The sequence below is a fragment of the Ursus americanus genome, chromosome 24 (genome assembly GCF_024610735.1).
Source record: "Ursus americanus isolate L20-20 chromosome 24, mUrsAme1.1.p, whole genome shotgun sequence".
NCBI lineage: Eukaryota > Metazoa > Chordata > Mammalia > Carnivora > Ursidae > Ursus > Ursus americanus.
In genome coordinates this window covers 19,500,051-19,523,097 of record NC_142150.1, presented here as the reverse complement: position 1 = coordinate 19,523,097, position 23,047 = coordinate 19,500,051, and the positions used below count along the sequence as shown (strand labels likewise).

Here is a 23,047-nt window from a genome sequence, read left to right as displayed (position 1 = left end):
GGGCTCGAACTTATGACCCTGAGATCAAGAGTCACATGGTCTTCCAACTGAGCCAGTCAGGTGTCCCTCAGGTTTTCTGTATATAGTATCACGTCATCTGCAAGTAGTACCTTACTCAGCTTCTTACTCTCCACAGTAGATTTCTCTCCTTCTCACTGGGATCCTCTTTTCCTCATTCAGGCCTGATACCCTGTTCTGGAATGCTGCCACCGTGACCTCTTCATCCCTTCCCTGTGGACACCTACCCTGCCCTATCCTGCCCCATGGACTTAGGACTGAATTGTTTAGGAAGGGGAAAAGGTTAAATATTTTTCTTTTTTTTTTTTTTTAAAGATTTTATTTATTTATTTGACAGAGAGAGACAGCCAGCGAGAGAGGGAACACAAGCAGGGGGAGTGGGAGAGGAAGAAGCAGACTCCCAGGGGAAGAGCCTGACGTGGGGCTCGATCCCAGAACTCCGGGATCACGCCCTGAGCCGAAGGCAGACGCTTAACAACTGCGCCACCCAGGCACCCCAAGATTAAATATTTTTAAACATAGTTTTGAGGAGTTTTATTCCCCAAAAACATAAAGCCAGTTAATGGAAAATTAATGGGAAAATAAGGTTTGCTATAAAGAAATGTATTTTATAGTCTTTTAATAAAATTTTTCATAAAGTGATGGATAGCTATAATAGGAAGACATTTGTACTTTATTTTTGAAATTGTCTTCTGTACTTAATAAAGTAATTAGTGTCAGTATAGTTTTTTTTCTATATTAGAAAGATGTCTGTATCTTATACTGTAATCTACTTCTGTGTAAATTTAGGATGAAAAAAAATGTATATAATAGCCTCCATAAAATGATTTCATGTCAGTCTAGTTATATTACTTTCAAATTCTACTTATGTTTCATAGGAATGTCACTGTGTGGTAGCTTTTTAAGTTGGGAAGTGCTCTAGAGATGTTGATAAAATGTAGGTGTGGGAGCGCCTGGGTGGCTCAGTCGTTAAGCATCTGCCTTCGGCTCAGGTCGTGATCCCAGGGTCCTGGGATTGAGCCCCACATTGGGCTCCCTGCTCCGCTGGGAACCTGCTTCTTCCTCTCCCACTCCTCCTGCTTGTGTTCCCTCTCTTGCTGGCTGTCTCTCTCTCTGTCAAATAAATAAAAATCTTAAAAAAAATGTAGCTGTGAATTATGATTCAGAAAGAATTAAATGCAGAGTTGTTAATGTATGAAAAATAGTGACTTGAAAGAATTTTGTAAATTTGCTCTAGATGTGTGAATTTTACCTTTTGGCAAATGGTAGCTATGTTAGTGAAGGTTCTTCAGTGAAACAGAACCAATAGTATATAGATACAGGAAGAGATTTATTATGAGGGGTCGGGTTACCCAATTATAGAAGCAGAGAAGTGTCACATTCTACTTTACTGTTTCCACTGCTTCAAATGCTGATGTCATCCAGAAACACCCTCACAGACACACCCAGAAATAATGTTTTATCTGGACACCTTTTGTTCTAGTCAAGTTGCCACATAAAATTAAATATTACAGTAACAAATAATAAATTCAGGATTGAAGTGAAAGTATTCTGAAGTTTGTTTTCCTCTTCTTTTTCTAGATGACTTCTTACCCTTTTACTTTTCTTTTGTCTGTATGCTTTAAAAAATACTCTGATCTCATACCATCTCGTGTCTTTCAGAATGGATCTACGTGCTGCAAAGGACTTTCAAATATATATCTCCAGCCCCAAATCCTGCCTGGATTGACATGAAATTTGATATATTCAAAACCATGAACATGATTTTTTTGCTTTAGAAAATATCCCCCTCCTGAAAACGTCTTTGTCTTTTCTTTCCTCATTAATTTTAGCTTCCTTTATTCCAGTTGCAATTTTTTTCAGCATTCTCCTCTGAGTATATCCAGAATCTGACCACTTCTCACTACATTCATTATTAAAACCCTAGTCCTCTTTCATTCCTCTTTCATCTGAATTATGACAGTAGCTTATTAAGTGGTTTTCCTGCTTCCACCTGTGTTCCCTGTTAGTGTTAACAGAGTGATCCTTTAAAAAAAGTAAGTCAGGCTATGTTACACTCGTGCTTGGAATTTTCATTGTCTTCCTGTCTCAGTCAGTGTGAAAACCTAAATCTAGGGTGCCTGAGTGGCTCAGTCAGTTAAGCATCTGCCTTCAGCTCAGGTCATGATCCCAGGGTCCCAGGATCAAGCCCCACGTTGGGCTCCCTGCTCAGTGGGAAGCCTGCTTCTCCCTCTGCCTCCGCTTGCTGCTCCCCCTGCTTGTGCTCTCTCTCTGTCAAATAAATAAATAAAATCTTAAAATAGAAACAAACCTAAAACCTAAATCTATATCATGCATTATGAGACAGACAGTGATTTGCCCCCCTTGCCTCCTTTTCTCTGAACTCCTCTATTGCTGTTCTTCCCCTTGCTTGTTTCCTTCCAGCCACATTGGCTTTCTTGTTCTTTTGTGTATGTGTACTCGTTTAATTTTATTGTAACAAAGCAACTTGTACACTTTTAACATTTAAAACTGAGCATCATCTTTCCTTCCAGTGAAACAAAAAGATATTTAAAATAAACAGGAACAAAATTATAGTAGAGAATATCAATTCCAAATAAGATCCTATAGGTTCTGCTGATTCTCCCATCGAGTGGCAGGGTTCAAGTCATCATTAGGAGAGAATTTTATTTTTAAAGTGTCAACTTTAACTCCAGGATGTCGTTAAACATCAAAATTAAATGTGCCAAAGGAGAAGACATGTTGTCAAAATGTCTACTTAACCTACCCAAACCTCTCAAACTTACCTTTTGCTGACGCTCTATAACCCCATTTTTTAAAGTTTTTTTTTTTTTAAAGATTTTATTTATTTGACAGGGATAGAGACAGCCAGCGAGAGAGGGAACACAAGCAGGGGGAGTGGGAGAGGAAGAAGCAGGCTCATAGCAGAAGAGCCTGATGTGGGGCTCGATCCTAGATCTCCGGGATCATGCCCTGAGCCAAAGGCAGATGCTTAACCGCTGTGCCACCCAGGCGCCCCTAAAGTTTTTTTTTTTTTTTTAAACAACAGAAAGCAGACAGATACATGTTGGTAAGTGCTAACTCTCCATATTCACATAGAGACACAGTGTAATCTCTGAGCCCAGTATACAGAGAAAGGATGGAAAAAAGCTAGAATTCTGTGCACTACTACACAGGGGCCTACACCCTCTAGTTTCCAGCAGAGCTAAGAGAGCAGAAGATTTTTTTTTTTTCCCACAGAGCACAGGGGTGTTGATTCCATAAAATTTTTGTTGTGACAGGAAGGAATAAAAATGAATTTGGAACAGAAAGGGGGAGAGATTCTTTTCCCAGTGTATTCTGCTCAAGGTATTTCCCCCCAAAGTAAGTTAAGAACCATGGGATAAAGGGAGAGAAAAGAGACTTCAAAAAACAGGGCAAATAAACACAAGAGGAGGGGGAGAAGAAAGACTGCAGCTTGCTCCCAGGGACTGGAGAAAATTCAAAAAGGAAGGGTGGAATCCGTCAGTGTTTCATTAGTCATCTTCTCCTTCATTCCCTTCTTCCTCCCCCTCATCATCATCTTCATCTTCTTCACCTTCCTCATCAATATCTTCCAATCCATCATCATCATCATCATCATCTTCTCCTTCCCCTTCCTCATCATCCATATCAGGAACCAGGTACTGTGATGGATTTGGCCAAATATCATCTTTGATGACCTCTCCTGACTCATCTGCACCTGCATCAGAATGGCCAGTAAACCAGAAGAAGCTCTCCGGTTCCTCAGGCTGTCTCTTCCTGCTGTCTTTATTCTTTGTTTGACTTGAAAGTTTTGTCAAATCCTTTCCAGATTTCCATTTGATTTCAGTGGACTTTGAAGATGAATCACCACTGTCATGCAGATGAAATTCTTTGGAGAGAACTTTATTTTTGCAGTAAGGGTTTTCGTCAAAATAATAATCTGTTCTGTAACCTGATTTAATATCATCAAATTATGTCGCTTCAACTCTTGTCAAATAATGCAGTGCCTCTTCATCTTCCTTCCCAAGCAGTACAGACACTTGTGGATGGTTGACAAATGTTGTTACCCCAACATTTGGGATTTTGGCAATCAGTTCCAATCTTTGAAAAAATGGTTGGTGGAGTTTGTTATATTTCTGTTCTACTTTCAGAATCTCCTCATTGGCTTGTTCATTAAGTCTGTCTATTTCATCTTGTACTTCATCAGTATGTTCAGTTGCTTCTTGCCGTTCTGTTTCTCCCTTCGGCAAGTGCTGAGAGGTCGATGTCTCCTCTGGCTTGGGGGCAGGAGGCAGTCTCAGTTTCTTTGTTTGAGGCAGGATTGAATACTGGTGTTTGGGGGTCATGCTATGAGGAAAGCCCACGAAACAAGGGCAGACACACGTCTGCAAGAAGCTCCAGTTACTCTTTCTTGTTGTTCTTTGAACCCTCCACATGTCCTCCTACCTTGTGGTCTTTGCAGTTGCTGAAATTATCTTCCTCACTCCTATCAAGTCTTGACTCAAAAGATGCCATCTCAGGAAGGATTTTCTTGAGCATCTTATGTAATCTCCTTCCTTGATTTATTTTTCTTTAGTGCTTATCAATATTTAATAGACTGTATATCTTAGCTTATTTATATTGCTTATTTTCTACAATCCCCAGAATTTAATCTGGACAGGGTTTTTTTTTTTTTTTTGGTTCAGTATTATACCCCTAATGTGTATATTAATATTTTACTTATGGTATATATTTAATATTTGTTGAAGAAATAGAACACATATGACCTATTCCACAAAAATGAAATAAAATTATCAGCTTATTCAAGGCTGTATGCTAGATTGATTTCATAGGAAATGTGAAGTAATTATTTTTGCTTAAAATTTAACAAAAACAGTTTAAGAAAATGAGCACTCATCCACAGCTGGTTGGAGTTTAACTTGGTCAGCTACTCTAGAGGACTATGTAAGAAATTTTAAAAGTCTACGAAAAGGAACAAATACTAGGAATTTTGCTTCTTGGAATTTATTCTGCTAAAATGAGTAGCTACGAGTTCTTGGTACAAGCATGTTTATTTCACAGTAGTGTCATAAAACTACAAACTGGGTAAACCTACAAAAATGAGAGTGATTTGGTAATGATATTAAGGTAAACAGTGGAATACTGTGTAACCATTAAAAAGTTGCATTATGGATCAATTTGTCATAGAAAGGTGCTTGTTTTATATTAAGTAAAAATGGGTCACAAAATAGTACATATGTTATTATTCCACTCCCCACTGGCTCTCTTTTAAAGTATAAATGCATAGAAAAATAACCAGAAGTACTGAATTATTAATGATTGTCATTTCTGGGTTGTGAGATGATTTGTTTAAAACTTTTTTCCCTATGCTTTTCCATTTTACCAAATTTTCTTCAATGAGGAGCTGATACTAAGTAGCAAACTCTCCTAGACTGCTCTTGCTATCCTGCTTGCTTTATTTTCCTTCATAGTAGTTGTCACTCTCTAGCCTTTCTACTTTTTACCTATATTTTATTGTCTGGCTACCACTACCCTCACTAAGACAGAAAGCTTCTTAAAGGCAGGGATTTGTTTAGTTCAGTGCTGTATCCCAGAGTCCTAAGGAAAGTGACGGTAGGTGCTCCATAAATATGTGTTGAATAATTAATGAATATATTGTTTTTGTTATACAGAAGAAAGTTATTGTAACCACCATCTTGAAAAAAATGTCCCAAGGAAAAAATAGTACATAGGAAATAAACACCACATTTTATAGCATACAATTTTAATATCAGAAGGAATTTGTAACAGATGAGTGCAGAATTATGATGAATTTTCTCTTTGTTTTTTCAAGGTTTCTAAATATTCTTTACAGAAGAAAATAAGTGAAATGGTAAGGAGATTACAAAATATACACCCACTCCCCAGATTAGCACATAATGTGTGTAGTATCTTGGTCAATATAAATGTGGCACTTATATTAAAGAAAGTTGAAACTGGATATTAATATTCCCTTTAAAGGACTGAATTACAATTTCAAATATGGCTTAAATGAATTTACTTCATAAATTTATTTCTGGATTACATGGTGTTTATATATTATAAAATAAATTTAACCCAGTTCCCAGATTATTGATAGAGGTTTTATTTTAATATCAAAGAACAAGGGAATAAGAACAATAAACCTATTATTTTATTATCTTTTCTAGGTATTTATGCAAACATGTAGTTATTATTGATTGCCTGAAAAATTAAAATAATACAAAGTTGCATTTGAATATGTCACTTGGGATATGGTACTCATTCTTTATCATTCAACAAGTGATTGTTATGCCTTCCACTTCTATAGTATATTAAAAATTAATATTTATATTTTTACAGCATAATATTTTATGGAATATTTACTTTGATATTCTCTCTTCCTATTCCTATTTAATTCAGAAGAATTTTTTTTCCTGTATTTTTGATTGAGCAAAATTCTCCCATATCCACTTAAATTCTCTGAGGGCTTTTTGTGTGGACTTATGCTATTTCAATATTCCTTCTTTGGAGCAGACTATAAGACAAGTAAAAGTAATTTTTGAGTGAAGTTTACATATTGTATGTATGAGAAGTAAGAAACGAGAGATCACTTCTTATTAACTACAGAAAAATAAAGTAACTGTTTTGCTTCTTGAAATTGTTTTTGGTGTGTTAGAAAATAAAAGAGCCTTAGATTGCTAAGCTTGATTGGATAAAAGATGTGAAAATTCTGTCGCTGTTCAACTGGAAAGACTAAAGATAATATTGTCAGACTATTTTAAACTATGATTTTAATTAAGAAGCTGAAAAACTAGATTCTGGTTTAGCTTTAAGTACCATGACATTTGTACTGAAAGTCATCTTCAACGCTACAGTGGTTTTACACAAAATATAGTGAAATTGAATAATGTGCCCTCTGACCTGGGAGATAAGGCTACAAGTTAAAGATCAAAAGCGACATAAAATGTGTTTTATTTTATTCCACTTTAAAATTTCATCAAACAGATACTTATAGTCTTAGAAAAAATGAAAACAAGTTTTTAGTCACGTCTGAGTATTTTGTTAATGTGAATGACAACCTCTTAAGAACCTTCTAAAACGATATTTGAGTTATAGTGACATTTTTTTCTGACAACTCAAAGCATTAAATTTTGCATTAAAATAATTTATATACTGATACGTACAATTAATATTTTATGCCCATTCTAAACAAATTAAATGTGTTTTAGATAATTGATTTAAGATTTAAAAATAATCTTTTTTCTAAACATTCTTACATTATTCTTTTTACATTATTCCTATATAATTCAAATGACCTTTATTCAAAGTACTCGGTACTTAAGTTAACCTTATTTATTCGTTATTTAAGTTAACCTTATTTTATTCAAATCATTTTTCTTTTATGTAACTTAATTCTATGGGCAAGACAGGAAATAAAATGGTCACTTGTGTCAAGGCAGGATTTTGGGAAGCAACTGATAAAGTTAAGTGTCCAAAAAGAAATAATTTAAAAAACAGTATTAAGAAAATTGTAAAGAAGTTCATGATCTCCTATAGGCGAGCCCTTAATTATTAGTGAATTTCTGTCTTTTGGGAATTCAGTAAGCTGATTTTTCTGTAAAGGTGGTAATATGTCTCTAGATAAATTAACACAATTATGAATTGAAGGATTCACCTAGCTCTAAAAGTACCCTAACCTTCTATTGAACAAATGATCACATTGATCATTACCAGTAGAAGGAATGCAAAAAAATAAAAAATAAAAATAAACCAAAGAACATCAAATTAACTATTGTGATTTGGTGATTGATGAAAATCTTTCCTATTGTGTTCTCATCATTACTGTATTAGGTGACTGTGTTTTGTAATGAGTAGCTGATAGGACTTAATTAATGAAGTAAAAACAAATCCAACCATTTCTTAGTTCAGCCATTTCTTAGTTATAGTTTATTTTTTTGTATATCACTTTCTTCTAGAGAAAAGACATAAGATTTATTTTTCTTTATTAAATTAAAATAAAGTTTGAATATGAAGGTTTCATATGATTTAAAATTACCAAATTTTTTCCTTTCATAGTAGAAAGTTTTTAGAATAAAGACTTGTCTGGAAATAATCTTCATAATTATAAAGATAATTTGTATCTGTACACACAAAGTATTTGTGTAACTTTAAGTTGGTTTTTGAAGTATTATATGTCTTATCTTTATGACTAAAAAAGGTAAAAATATCTTAAGAAAGATGCCATAGGTTTTTTAAAATGAGTTTTATAACCCCATTGATTTATTTCGGGGTCATATTGAAGAAATTGAAAGGTAAGTTGCAAAATAGATTTGAAGAATGTATGAAGTTTCTTTTTGAGTTTTTATCTTTTTCTCTAAAATTTACTTTAATGAATTAATTATTTTAAGGGAAATTAATTTTATTCCCAAAGGTTTTCAAATCGGTCTCCATATGGAGATAAGAGGAAATGAGCAGCTATACCTTTTATTAGTAAATGTAATTGTAAAAAGTTGTTTGTAAATACTATTTAAAAATTATTCCTATTTTAAATGCCTCAAAGCTTTAATATAATCTTTAGATCACGCACATGTGCACACACATGTGCCTGTACACTTCACTTTTAATTATGCAGATACTGTCTTCTTTTCCTCTAATCTTGTTTTTCATAGATTGTTAAAATTTAAGTTTGTATTTGGAAAGCAGTGAATCCTAACATTTTCTGTGTATAGAGTCTTTGCATTTAGTAGCAAAATTTTGTAAAAGAAGAAAATAGCTTGAGCCAATTCACAGAGGTAAAAAGAACAAAACCAGTATGTACTTAACTATTTCTTAGTCATCTTAATAAAATTATCTTTACTATGATATAGTATGTAATATTAAAGTTTTAATAACAACGCTATACAGTTATTTATATTATTCTTTAAAATGTTCTTGGGTTCTCAGGCAAGTGATACCAATCCGTTTTTGTTGTTGCTTCCCAAAGAATGTAAGCTATTTTCTGACATGCAATTAGTGGCAAACTTGACAACTAGCCTCTTCATCTTATTATCAAAACGAAATCAGAGCGGCCAAGTAGGTTCATATATGAACAGTCCCGTATGGGCCTGTATGGGCTAATGAGCTATGTGTGCCCATGTAATTTGAAAGTCTTTATAATATCATGGCCATTGAATTGGTTAATGTATTTCAAAATCAGAATTATGTCATGCAAACAAATAAAACTTCATTTTACTTGAATTGACTTTGGCTTTGAACAAAGGATGTTGGAATAAGAGTATATCACAAATTATTCCAATGTGTATAGAGCTCTATGTAGAGAAAACCAATTAAATCACTTTAATCTTTACTACAGTTTTAGTTATCAGGATTATTCATCTTTACAGGCATTGACAGCCTACTATATTTACCATTTTTTAACTGAAAGGTTAAAGAGGCCTATATTAATATGTAGTGGACAGTATTCTCATAAAGGCTACATAAAAATTGATCAAAGCTGAAAAAAGTGAAAAATTCCTTGACCACAATGCTATGAAACTGGAAGTCAACCACAAGAAAAAAATTTGGAGACCACAAATATATGGAGGTTAAATACCATGGTACTAAATAATGAATGGGTCAACCAGGAAATAAGAAATAAAAAAGTACATGGGAACAGATAAAAATGAAAACACAACAGTCCAAAAGTTTTGGGTGCAGCAAAAGCAGTTCAAATAGGGAAGTGTTTAGCAATATAAGACTACTAAGAAAAATCTCAAACAACTTAACCTTACACCTAAAGGAGCTAGAAAAAGAACAACGACAAAACCTAAAACCAGCAGAATGAAGGAAAAAATAAAGAGTAGAGTAGAAATAAATGATCTAGAAACTAAAAAAAAACACGGTAGAACAGATCAATGAAACCAGGAACTTGTTCTATGAAAAAATCAACAAAGTTGATACATCTCTAGCTATACTTATCAGGAAAAAAAGAGAAAGAACTCAAATAAAATCACAAATGACAGAGGAGAAATAACAACCAATACCACAGAAATACAAACAATTAGATTATTATGAAAAACTATATGCCAACAAATTGTACAATCTAGAAGAAATGGATAAATTCCAAGAAACATAATCTACCAAAACTAAAGCATGAAGAAATAGAAAATTTGAACAGACTGATCACCAGCAAAGAAATTCAAAAAACTCCCAACAAACTAAAGTCCAGCACCAACTGGCTTCTCAGGCGAATTCTACCAAACTTTTTAAAGAAGAGTTAATAGCTATTCTTCTCACACTATTCCAAAAAATAAAAGGAAGGAGAACTTCCAAATTCAATTTTGTGAGGCCAACATTATCCTGATATCAAAACTGGATAAAGACACCACTAAAAAAAGAATGACTGTCCAGTATCCCTGATGAACATAGATGCAAAATATCCTCAATAAGTTACTAGCAAACCAAATTAAACAATACATTAAAAAAATCATTTACCACGATCAAGTGGGATTTATTCCAGTGATACAAGGGTGGTTCAATATTTGCAAATCAACATGATACATCACATCAATAAGAGAAGAATAAGGACCATGTGATCATTTCAATAGATGCAGAAAAAGCATTTACAAAGTACAATATCCATTCATGATAAATAAAAAAAAAGCCTTAACAAAGTAGGTTTAAAGGAACCATACCTCAACATAATAGAAGTCTTATAAAACCCACAGCTAACATCATCCTCAATGGGGAGAAAATGAGAGCTTTTCCCGTAAGGTCAGGAACTAGACAAGGATGTCCATTCTCACCACTTATTCAACATAGTTCTAGAAGTACTAGCCACAGCAATTAGACAACAAAACAAAATAAAAGGCATCCAAAACGCCAAGGAAGAAGTAAAACTGTCCCTATTTGCAGATGACATGATACTATAAAATGAAAACCTGACAGACTCAACCAAGAACTATTAGAATTGATAAACTAATTCAGTAAAGTCTCAGGATACAAAATCAATGTGCAAAACTCGTTGTATTTCTATACACCCATAATGAAGCAGCAGAAAGAGAAACTAGAAAACAATTCCATTTACAATTGCACAAAAAATAAGATACCTAGGGAAAAAAACTAATCAAAAAGGTTGAAAGACCTATGTTCTGAAAACTATAAAACACTGATGAATGAAATTGAAGATGACACAAAGAAATGGAAAGACACAAAGAAATTCTATGCTCCTGGACTGGAAGAACAAATATTGTTACAATGTCTGTGCTACCCAAAGCAATCTACACATTCAGTGCAATCCCTATCAAAATACCAACAGCATTTTTCACAGAACTAGAACCAACAATTCTAAAACTTGTATGGAACCACAAAAGACCCTGAATAGCCAAGCAATTTTGAAAAAGAAAAGCAAATTGCTGGAGGCATCACAATTCTGGACTTCAAGTTATATTACAAAGCTGTAGTAATGAAAACAGTATGGTACCAGTATAAAAACAGAAACACAGATCAATGGAACAGAATAGAAAACCCAGAAATAAACCCACGACTACATGGTCAATTAATCTTCAACAAAGCAGGAAAGAATATCCAACTGTTGACAGTCTCTTCAACAAATGGTGTTGGCAAAACAGGACCACTTTCTTACACCTTACACAAAAATAAATTCAAAATGGATTAAAGACCTAACTGTGAGACCTGAAAGCATAAAAATCCTAGAAGAGAACACAGGCAGTAATGTCTCTGACATCAGCTGTGGCAATATTTTTCTAGATATGTTCCCCAAAGCAAGGGAAATAAAAGCAAAAAGAAACTATTGGGATTACATCAAAATAAAGCTTCTGCACAGCAAAGGAAACAATCAACAAAACTAAAACCTTATGGAATAGGAGAAGATATTTGCAAATGACATACCTAATAAATGGTTAGTTTCCAAATATATGAAGAACTTATAAAACTCAACACCCCCAAAACAAATAATCCAATTAAAAAATGGGCAGAAGACATGAAAGACATTTCTCCAAAGAAGATATACAAATGGCCAACAGACACATGAAAAGATGCTCAACACCACTGATTATCAAGGAAATGCCAATCAAAACTATAATGAGGTATCACCTCACACCTGTTAGAATGGCTAAAATCAAAAACACAAGAAACAACAAGTGTTGGGGAGGATGTGGAAAAAAGAACACTCATGCACTGTTGGTGGGAACGCAAACTGGTGCAGCCACTGTGGAAAACAGTACGGAGTTTCCTCAAAGATTAAAAGGAACTGTATGATCCAGAAATCACAGTATTGGGTATTTACCCAAAAAATACAAAAACACTAATTCTAAGAGGTACATGCATCCCTATGTTTATAGCAGCATTATTTACAATAGCCGAGCTATGGAAGCAGCCTGTGTCCATCAATAGATGGATAAAGAAGATGTGAGATATTCTTTATCTATATGTAAAATATTCCACATACTATAGAATATTATTCAGCTATAAAAAAGAAGGAAATCTTGCCTTTTGCAAGGACATGGATGAGCTAGAAGGTATATATTAAGCAAAATAAGTCAGAGAAAGACAAATACTGTATCATCTCACTCATATGTGGAACTTAAGAAAGCAAATGAGCCAAGTTAAAAAAGAGACAAACCAAGAAACATACTTTTAAATATAGAGACCTGATGATTTACCAGAGGGAAGGTGGGGGGAGGGGGAGTGAAATAGTGATGAGGATTAAAGAGTGTACTTGTCATGATTAGCATCAGATTATGTGTGGAATTGTTGAATCACTATATTGTACACCTAAAACTAATATTAGATTGTATGTTAGCTAACTGGAATTAAAATAAAAACTTTAAAAAAAATTCCTTGGATTGAAGTAATGCTTTTAGACTAATTTAAGTGAAATTGTGTTAGGTTTCTACACATCTGCTGAAAGCAAGTATAATTCTCTAGATTGAAGAATTAAGTGGTATTTTAGAGGAATGGAATATGGTTCATTATTTTTCATTGTTTAGTTTTTGAGAATAGTAACTACCCAGGTAGACATAAGATCTTCAGGGTAAGTACAATTGTCAGCTTGTTTGTGTTTGTAACTATTACTTGATTAATTCAAATGACTAAGTTGTGAATTTGAAAAGCCCATAAAAGTATATGAGAAACTTTCAATTAATCCTTTGTGATCATTACTAACAATATTATCACTTTGCTTAAAATCTTCGAAAAACTTACGACTGTTGGGGGCGCCTGTGTGTCTTAGTCGTTAGGCGTCTGCCTTCGGCTTAGGTCATGATCCCAGCGTCCTGGGATCCAGCCCTGTGTTGGGCTCCCTGCTCAGTGGGGAGACTGCTTCTCCCTCTCCAGCTCCCCCTGCTTGTGGTCCCTCTCTCGCTCGCTCTCTCTGTCAAATAAATAAATAAAATCTTTAAAAAAAGAAAAGTTAACATTATTATCAAATTTGCCAAGAGAATATAGTTAGGTACAATTTAAATTGTAATGTGTATTCTTTCTTAATATTAAGGCTTTTCTTTTTCTAAATAAAATTAGTTAAAACTATTGAAGGTAATTTTATCACTTAAGGAATAATAATGACAACATATTGTACTTGTTCTGTGGCAAGCATCTGTTCTTTGCTTTTTATGTGTATTAATTAATTTTATCCTCAGAGCAACCCTATAAGGGAGATACTTTGAGAATTTTTATTTTAAAGATACAGTGGATAATTTCTGCAAGGTCACACAGCAACTAAATTACAGAGACAGTATTTAAACACAGGCAGATTAGTTTTTGACTACTTTGCTATATTTGCCTGTACTTTGGTTTTAAGCAGTAGAAACTGGCTCTGTTTAATTCATGCAAAGGGAAATTTAGTGGAGGCACTGAGAATCAATCTGAGTGAAGAATGGGTTCAAGAATGAGCAAAGACCAGGGTAATTCCAGAGTTTGTGAAGCAGGATGTAGGAACCCAGGAAAGAAGTCTCATCAGTCTGGATAGAATCACTACTGACATTATTTAGTTTTATAGTCATTTTGTTCAAGTTTCAAATTCCGAAAAAGTAGAAATCAATTGGTTTATTTTGAGTAATATGCCCTTCACTTGACGAGGGGAAAATAGAGCATGTGAATTTCAATTCTACTAGATTGTAATGAGGAAGAAATACTTCAAGTAAATACTTGAAATTGTGATAATATTGGATAACAGAAACAGATACAGGCCAGGTAAATCTAACAGATTTACACTGCTGCAACTCCACAGGACAACAATTCATTCAGAAAACAATCAGTGCCGGCGAATGGACTCACACTGTTCTTTATCACTGCTCATTACGGATGCTGAAGTGTGTGGCAAAAATGAATGAAAGTTGTGAAACCAATCAGTGATTCTACCAATGCCAAGTCAAGATGAAAACCTTTAAAAAAAATGTTACTGATTTTATCAGCATAGTATTTCTTTTTAAAATTTAAGGTCAAATTTCTAAGTATGACAAAACAAGCTGCTTTAGCCAAAAGCAGTGAATGCCCATATTAAAATATATGTTGGGTCCAGTTTTTACCAAGTATGTTTCTCAGCCTAAGTAGACTATCTGCTATTACTGTATTTCTTCCCTGTCTCTGATGGATATTATCTTCATAATTCAATTTTTTAATGCAATGAGATGGGGCTATACTCATTAAAATCAGAAAAATTACTTGAGTTTCAATACTGCACTCATAATTTGTGCCCCCAAATTAGAGGAAATCATTTCTTTCCTAAATTATCAAGTACTGCTTTAATATTCCCGTGATTTTGCTTAGTGCTGGCTTGGACTAATTAACTTTCTATAAATGAAACTAGTTGATTTTTTTTAAAGATTTTATTTATTTATTTGCCAGAGAGAATGAGAGAGCATGAGCAGCAGGCAGAAGGAGAAGCAGGCTCCCCACTGAGCAGGGAGCCTGATGTGGGACTCGATCCCAGGACCTTGGGATCATTACCAGAGCCAAAGGCAGACACTTAATTGACTGAGCCACCAAGGCGTGCCTGAAGCTAGTTGGTTTTTAAAAAGAAATTGTAAACAAGGGCAGTATAAATTTAAAAGACTATTTTGTTACAAGACAAAAAAGGCTTTAATTTTACATAGGTTTAGAAATATCTCCTTAACATTTCCTCCCTATGGTGTATTCAGCGCTTTTTCATGGCCTATTTCATAACAAAATTTATTAAAAACAATTTTTATGTATGTTTAAATATATGTGTGCATACATGTTGTATATATGTGTGTTATATATTTATAACATTTTAAATAACTTCAAAATAGGAACAAAAAGTCCAGTTACATCTTCTGGCTAAAGAAGATCATCAGAAGCAACTGAACGAAATTGAGAAATATTATGGCACAATAACAGGTCAATTTGGATTGGTAAAAGAGAATCATGAAAAGTTAGAGCAAAATGGTAGGTACTATCTTATTCAACATATATTTAATAGGGAGTGATTAAATGGGCTTGTTTATAATGAATAAATTGAACTTATCTGCTACCGGTAATACTAAGTGGCATTTTAGTATTATTTAAATTCAATAATAATTACATACATTGCATTAAGGCTATTTTCCCTGTCCATTTTAGTGATACTTTCCTTAAAATGGGTGTTGAATATAATATTTTTCTAAATGTTTTTCATGTTGCAGTACAGGAAGCAATACAGTTAAACAAAAGACTTTCGGCTTTAAATAAAAAACAAGAATCTGAAATATGCAGTTTAAAAAAGGTAGGATTTATACAGTTTCATAGTATCTGGGTAAAATTATAGTCTAATTTGTTTATGAAATAGTATTAGAAAAAGTTGGGTAGATATTTTTTGGTATAAAGAAAAAATGTTTTAAATACAGATTCATAAACTGTGAGTTATGATTCCAATTAATGTAATGAATGAATTTGTTCTAACCCATTCAAAATATTCTATGTCACCAGTGGCATGCCTTTTTGTGGTGACATGAATAGCCAATATTTACTGTATGTCTGTCTCATTAGCACCATTTATTCGTTCATTCTTCATTCATTCAAGACTTGAATGACTGTATGTCTCAGGTACTATGTGGCACTGAGGATACAGGTCTGAAGAAAATAAAACATTTTCCTGGTTTTTTAAAGTTTGTAGTCCAGTGGAGGAGTTAGACACAAAATACATAATCACATAGACCAAATAATTTAAAACTTACAAATGATTTAAAGAAAAAGTAAAGGATGTGATGACATTATAATCAATGAATTTATTACATTAGAGGTAAAGGGATAGGGAGGGAAGAGAATAATGTTTCAGGCAATAGAGATGTCCCCATACTGGACCCAAAAAAACAACAAAAAGATAAGTTACTGGAACCCAGAGAGCAAGCATCACACAGAGTAGGTAATACTCTGACAAGGAGAACAGCATGTGCAAAAGCCTTGAGGCAGAAAGGAGTTTTAGTAATCACTTCTCAGACTTTTGGCTAAGATTAAGTATAGAAAAGAATTTAGTATATGTGAGGGACAGGAGAAAGTCTGGTATGGCTGGAGCATCATGAGTGAAGGAGTACATTGGACATTCAGATCTAAATTGGCAGAAGGCCATAAACATTTTATTCCTCATGTCACAGTCATTAGCTCAGAAGTAGACAAGTGGCCTTAGTTAGTGGTTATAAGCCAGGAAGCATATGACCCCCACTGTGGTTGTCAGTCATTTCTCTACACGAGAAACCAAAGAGGAGGAACCTGACGATGTGGATGTCAGATTGGTGTGAAGTAAAGAAACCTATTCTTTGATGAACCCTACCATTCCCCCACCTCTAGACTTTTCAGTTATGTGAGTCAGTACATCTCCATTTTTATTTATGTTAGTTTGGTTTGAGCCAGTTTAATTTTCTAGTATTTGCAACTAAAAATATCTTCACTGATACAAGGCGAGAGTGGTATGAGAGGAAGAAGTAGGCAAGGCCTTGTTCTTACTTTCTCGGAGAATGACCTTGTTTCCTTTCCTTACTCCTTTCAAAGCCCCATCTGAAATAATACCACTTTGGACTATCTTCCTGTCCCTGAGAGAATTGAGTACCTGTCCTTACTGACACTCAATGAATGAATAAATGCTTTAAACTAACATTTACTAAGTGCCACTTAAATACTTACAAATAAATTACACTTAATAGTTAATTTATCAGTGTGCAACATACCTTCCATTTGTCCCTCCAGATTCAGATGTATACATCCTTTTCTCCATGTAAGGCTTATCTATATGGATTCCGTCAGTGGTCCCACATCTTCCAGCTTCCCGTTGAGTTGGGCCAGTGGGGAGCAGCCTGGACAGGAGACAGGAGGAAAGAAAGAGGGTGAATCAGTATATTTCCCCCTGCCACCCATTCCCTCCCTTTGAGATCACTTCAGGGTGGCCTTGTCCCTCAACCTATCCCTAGTTTTCTCAAATTGGCCTACCCTGCGTGATGCTCTCTTTTTGGGTTCAGTAACTTACCTTCTTGTTTTTTGGGTCCAGCATGGGGTCCAGTCTACCGTTAGCCCCTGGAACTTGCACCGTATTTTATGGTTCCTTTATAATGTGCCCACACTTTTGCAAATAAATCATCTTCAAATTATCCTAATTTATGTGTACCATCTATTTCTTGTGGGATCTGATGACACACTTGGTTAGAGTGTTAATATTAGTGAGGCCAAGTTTCTCAGTTCAGTTTTTGTATAAGCTGGTTGGTTCATTCAGTACAGAGAAATTTCTTTTTTACAAGAGTTACGCCCCAAACCTCAACAAGTCATTTTTGCAACACATATTGTAGATTTAATAAATAAATGAATATGGATGATATTGTTCAGATACATCATAACTTTTGAGGAAAATTTAAATTTTGGGTCAGTATTTTCATCGTAGTTTTAAATGGAGTCTGCTTTTAAAAGGGAAGAAAAAACACCCCAAGCATTTACAGCTATATGTGTCCATTGAATTTCACTATTTTTATTTATTTAAATTAACAAACTTTATATTTTAGAGCATTTTTAGCTTCACAGCAAAATTGAATGGAAAGTATAGAGCGTTCCCATTTACTACCTAACCCACACATGTACAGTCTCTCCCACTATCAAAATCCTGTATCAGAGTGATGCATTTGTTACAATTGATGAACCTACATTGACACAGCAGTATCATCCAAATTCCATTGTTTACAGTAGGATTCACTCTTGGTTTTGTACTCAATCTGAGTTTGGGCAAATGTTTAGTGACATGTAACCACCATTATAGTATCATACAAAATAGTTTTACCGCCCTGAAAATCCTCTGTGCTCTACCTTTTCATCTGTCCCTTCCCCCAACTCTTGGAAATCACTACTCTATTTCCAGTTTTGGAACCTTTTCCAGAAGGAAAAGAATCATATAGAATGTAGCCTTTTCAGATCAGCTTTTTTAGTATTATGCATTAAGTTTTGTCTAATGTCTTTTCATGGCTTGGTAGCTTTTTTAAAAGTCCTGAACAATATTCCATTGCCTGGATTTACCAGGAACTATCCATTCTACTGAAGGACATTTTGGTTGCTTGCAAGTTTTGGCAGCTATGAATAAAGTTACTATAAATATCTATGCACAAGTTTTTGTATGCACATAGTTTTCAACTTTTTTGACTAAATACCGAGGAGCACGATCGTTTGGATTGTATAGTAAGGTATGTTTCGTTTTGTAGAAACTGCCAAACTGTCTTCCAAAGTGGCGGTATCATTTTGTATGCCCACCAGCCATGAATGAGAGTTCTTGTTGCTCGATATCCTCACCAGCATTTGGGGTTGTCAGTGTTTTGGATTTTGCACATTCGTTAATAGGTGTGAATGGTATCTCTCATTGTTTTGATTTGTATTTCCCTAATGACATCATATGTTGAAAATTTTTTCATATGTTTACTTGTGATCTGTATGTCTTCTTTGGTGAGGTGTCTCTTCAGATCTTTTATCTGTTTTTTAGTTGGGTTGTTTGTTTTCTTATTGTTGACTTTTTAGAGTTCTATGTATAATTTGGATAACAGTCCTTTATTGGATATGTCTTTTAAAAATATTTTCTCCCAGTCTGTGATTTGACTTCTCATTCTCTTGATATTGTCTTTTGCAGAGCAGAAGTTCTTAATTTTAATGAAGTGCAGCTTATCAATTTGTGTGTGTGTGTGGATTGTAACTTTGGCATTGTACCTAAAAAGTCATCGCCTATGCAGAGTCTGCTAGATTTTCTCCTGTGTTATTTTCTAGTTTTATAGTTTTGTATTTTACATTTAGGTCTATGATCCATTTGAGTTAATTTTTATGAAGGGTCTAAGGTCTTGGTCTCCCCACCCCCCGTTATTTTCCATGTGAATGTCCAGTTGTCCCATCATCATTTGTTGAAAAGATTAGTTTTGCTCTTCTGTCAACTATCAGTTGACTGTATTTATGTGGGTCTGTTTCTCGGCTCTCATTTCTATTCCATTGATCTAATTGTCCATTCTTTTACCAATACCACATTGACTTGATTACTTTAGTTTTATAGTAAGTGCTAAAGTTGTGTAGTGTCAGTCCTCCAACTTTGTTCTCCTTCAGTATGGAGTTAGGTATTCTGGGCCTTTTGCCTCTCCATAGAATTAGTTTGCCTGATACACACAAAATAACTTGCTGAGATTTTGATTGGGATTGTAATGAGTCTATAGATCAAGTTGGGAAGAACTGACATTTTGAAAATTGTGGGTCTTCCTATTCATAAACACGGAATATCTCTCCATTTGTTTAGTTCTTTGATATCTTTCATTAGAGTTTTATAGTTCTTCTCATATAGATCTTACATATAGTTTGTTAGATTTTCTACCTAAGTATTTAGTTTTGGGGGTGTGTGAATATAAACAGTAATACATTTTTATTTTCAAATTATATTTATTCATTGTTAGTGTATAGCAAAGTGTGAGATCATAGAAAATATCTGCCCCCATTTTCTATCACTGGCAATTCCCTAAGTTGTAAAAGCACTAAGAATATCTCTTGTTCTAGTATCTGGTCTTTCACCCTGTCCTTGACACTGGGCTCCTAAAACCCTTAGAAATTCTTAAGTGGGGGCGCCTGGGTGGCATAGCGGTTAAGCGTCTGCCTTCGGCTCAGGGCGTGATCCCAGCGTTCTGGGATCGAGCCCCACATCAGGCTCCTCCGCTGGGAGCCTGCTTCTTCCTCTCCCACTCCCCCTGCTTGTGTTCCCTCTCTCGCTGGCTGTCTCTCTCTCTGTCAAAAAAAAAAAAAAATCTTAAAAAAAAATTCGTAAGTGATAAGAGCGCTAGGGGCATCTTTTATTTCAATAATGTGACTCTGGGTGGAATCCTGGATGGCTCCTGCATGGGGGTTGGTTACCAGAAAGAGCAAGTCATGATTAGAAGCTTAAAATTTTTAGCCCTGCATCTCCCCTACCTCCCTCTACTCCACAAAGGGGAAAGGGGCTGGAAATGGAGTTAATAATTGATCATGTCTACATGAGGAAGTCTCCATAAAATCCTAATAGTACCATTTCAGACTTGATACACCCCAACTCCACCAGGATAGAATCCTCTGTGCTCAGGACTCTCCCAGATATTGCCCTTTGTATATCTTCATCTGACTGTTGATCTGTATCCTTTATCACATCTGTTAAAAAACTAGTTAAGTGTTTCCCAGTGTTCTGTGAGCTGTTCTAGAAAATTAATGGAACCTAAGAGGGGGATCATGGGAACCTCTATTTATAGCCAATCAGTCAGAAACATCTGGACTTGGAATTGGCATCTGAAGTGGGATGGGAGCAGTCTTATGGGACTGAGCCCTTAACCTTTGGGATTTGACCCTGCCTTCAAGTAGATGGTGTCAGAAGTGAGTTAAATTGTAGGACGTTCAGCTGGTGTTGTTGCAGAGAATTGCTTGGTGGGGGAAAGCCTCCACACATTTGGTGTCCAGAAGTGTCAGAAGTGTTCCGTTTAAAGGAGACACACAGGAAAAAAACACAGGAGGAAGAACTGGATTTTTCCTTATACAAGAGGGAAGAACTGTAGGTTTTTCCAGTACAGAAAGTGATGGACTTTCGTATATTAATGTTATATTTTACAACCTTGTTATAGTCACTTATTAGTTCTAGGAGGTCTCTGTTGATTCTTTTAGATTTTCTACATAGTCAATCATGTCCTCTGTGAACAAAGACAGTTTTATTTCTTCCTTCCCAAATCTGTATATCTTTTTTTTTTTTTTTAATTTCCTGTTCCTGTCTTGTTGCATTAGCTGGGGATTCCAGTATGGTGTTGAAAAGTTTGGTGAGAGGGGACATCCTTGGCTTGTTCCTGATCTTAGTGGGAAAGTGTGAAGTTTCTCACCATTAAGTTTGATGTTAGCTGTAGGTTTTCTTTTTAGATGCTCTTTAGCAAGTTGAGGAAGTTCCCCTCTATTCCTAGTTTGCTAAGAATTTTTATCATAAATAGGTGTTGGATTTTGTCAAATGCTTTTTCTGCATCTTTTGATATGATTATATGATTTTTTTCTTTTGCCTATTGATGTAATGGATTACATTAATTAATTTTTGAATGTTGAACTAGCCTTGCATAACTGGGATAAATCCCAGTTGGTCATGGTGTATAATTATTTTTATACATTGTTATATTCAATTTGCTGTTACTTTGTTGAGGATTTTTATATCTTGTAATGTCTTTGTCTTGTTTTGCTATTAGGATAATGCTGGCCTTATAGAATGAATTCAGAGTAGTCCCTCTGCATCTGTCTTCTGAAAGAGATTATATAGAATTGGTATCATTTTTTCTTTTAATAGTTTCATAGAATTCACCAGTGAACCCATTTGGGCATAGTGCTTTCTGTTGTTAGATTATTAGTTATTGATTCAATTTCTTTAATTGATATAGGTCTATTTAGATTGTCTATTTCTTCTTGTATGAGTTTTGGCATATTGTGTCAAGAAATTGGTCCATTTCATCTAGGCTATCAAACTTGTGGGCATAGAGTTGTTCATAGCATTTTTAAAATTTTCCATTTAATGTCCATAGAATCTATGGTTATATCTACCTTTTCATTTCTGATATTGTAATTTGTGTCCCTTTTTCTTAGCCTGGCTAGAGGCTTATCAATTTTATTGATTGTTTCAAAGAATCAGCTTTTGGTTTCCTTGATTTTCTCTATTGATTTATTGTTTTCATTTTCATTGATTTCTACTCTAATTTTTATTATTTCTTTTCTTCTGCTTACTTTGAATTTACTTTGGTCTTTTTCTAATTTCCTAAGTTTGAAGTTTAGATATTTGACTTTAGATTTTTTTTCTTTTTAATTAAAGTGTAGTTGACATGTAATGTTACATTAGTTTCAGGTGTACAAAATAGTGATTTGGTAAGTCTATACATTATGCTATGTGCACCACAACTATAGCTACTATCTGTCACCATACAATGCTACTATGATACCGCTGACCATATTCCCTATGCTGTATCTTTTATCCCTGTGATTTACTTGTTCTGTGACTGGAAGACTGTATCTCCTACTCCCCTTCATCTATTTTCCCCATAGCCACACCCCTCCCCTCCCCTCTGGCAAACATTAGTTTGTTCTCTGTATTTATGAGTCTGTTTCTTCTTTTTTTATTTGTTTGTTTTGTGTTTTAGATTCCACATATAAGTGAAATCTTATGGTATTTGTCTTTCTCTGATTTATTTCTCTTAGCATAATATCCTCTAGGTCCATTGTGTTTTTGCACATGGCAAGATCTTATCCTTTTTTATGGCTGATTGGTATTTCATTGTGTGTATAGACTACTTCCTTATCCATTCACCTATCATTGGACACTTGGGTTACTTCTATATTTTGGTCCTTTTTCTTTTCTAATATCATCATTCAGTGGTATACATTTTCCTGTAAGCATTGCTTTCATCGCATCCCACAGATTTTGAAAAGTTATGTTTTCATTTCGCTCAAAATATTTTAAAATTTCTCCTGAGATTTCTTCTTTGACCCATGTGTTCTTTAGAAGTGTGCTACTCAATCTCTGAGTATTTTGGTTTCTTCAAGCTACCTTTTA

General features: G+C 34.6%; 2 protein-coding genes across 5 annotated transcripts in view; one reads left to right on the top strand and one right to left on the bottom strand.

The window, feature by feature from the left end:
• CCDC73 (coiled-coil domain containing 73) overlaps window positions 1-23,047 on the top strand; it is a 156,012-nt gene that overhangs the window by 84,111 nt on the left and 48,854 nt on the right. For 3 of the 4 annotated variants that reach the window (XM_087854731.1, XM_087854732.1, XM_045808554.2), the window contains exons 8-10: window positions 5,855-5,893; window positions 15,291-15,426; window positions 15,663-15,742. In XM_087854731.1, the coding sequence (XP_087710857.1) occupies window positions 5,855-5,893; window positions 15,291-15,426; window positions 15,663-15,742 (255 nt within the window). Of the gene's footprint in view, window positions 1-5,854; window positions 5,894-15,290; window positions 15,427-15,662; window positions 15,743-23,047 lie in introns of those variants that run through there. The other variant, XM_087854733.1, reaches the window with a different exon arrangement.
• On the bottom strand, window positions 3,421-4,583 carry LOC123799446 (protein SET-like). Its single transcript, XM_045808553.2, is given in 1 exon segment — window positions 3,421-4,583. A coding segment is annotated over 1 exon segment (924 nt). The 5' UTR covers window positions 4,458-4,583; the 3' UTR covers window positions 3,421-3,533.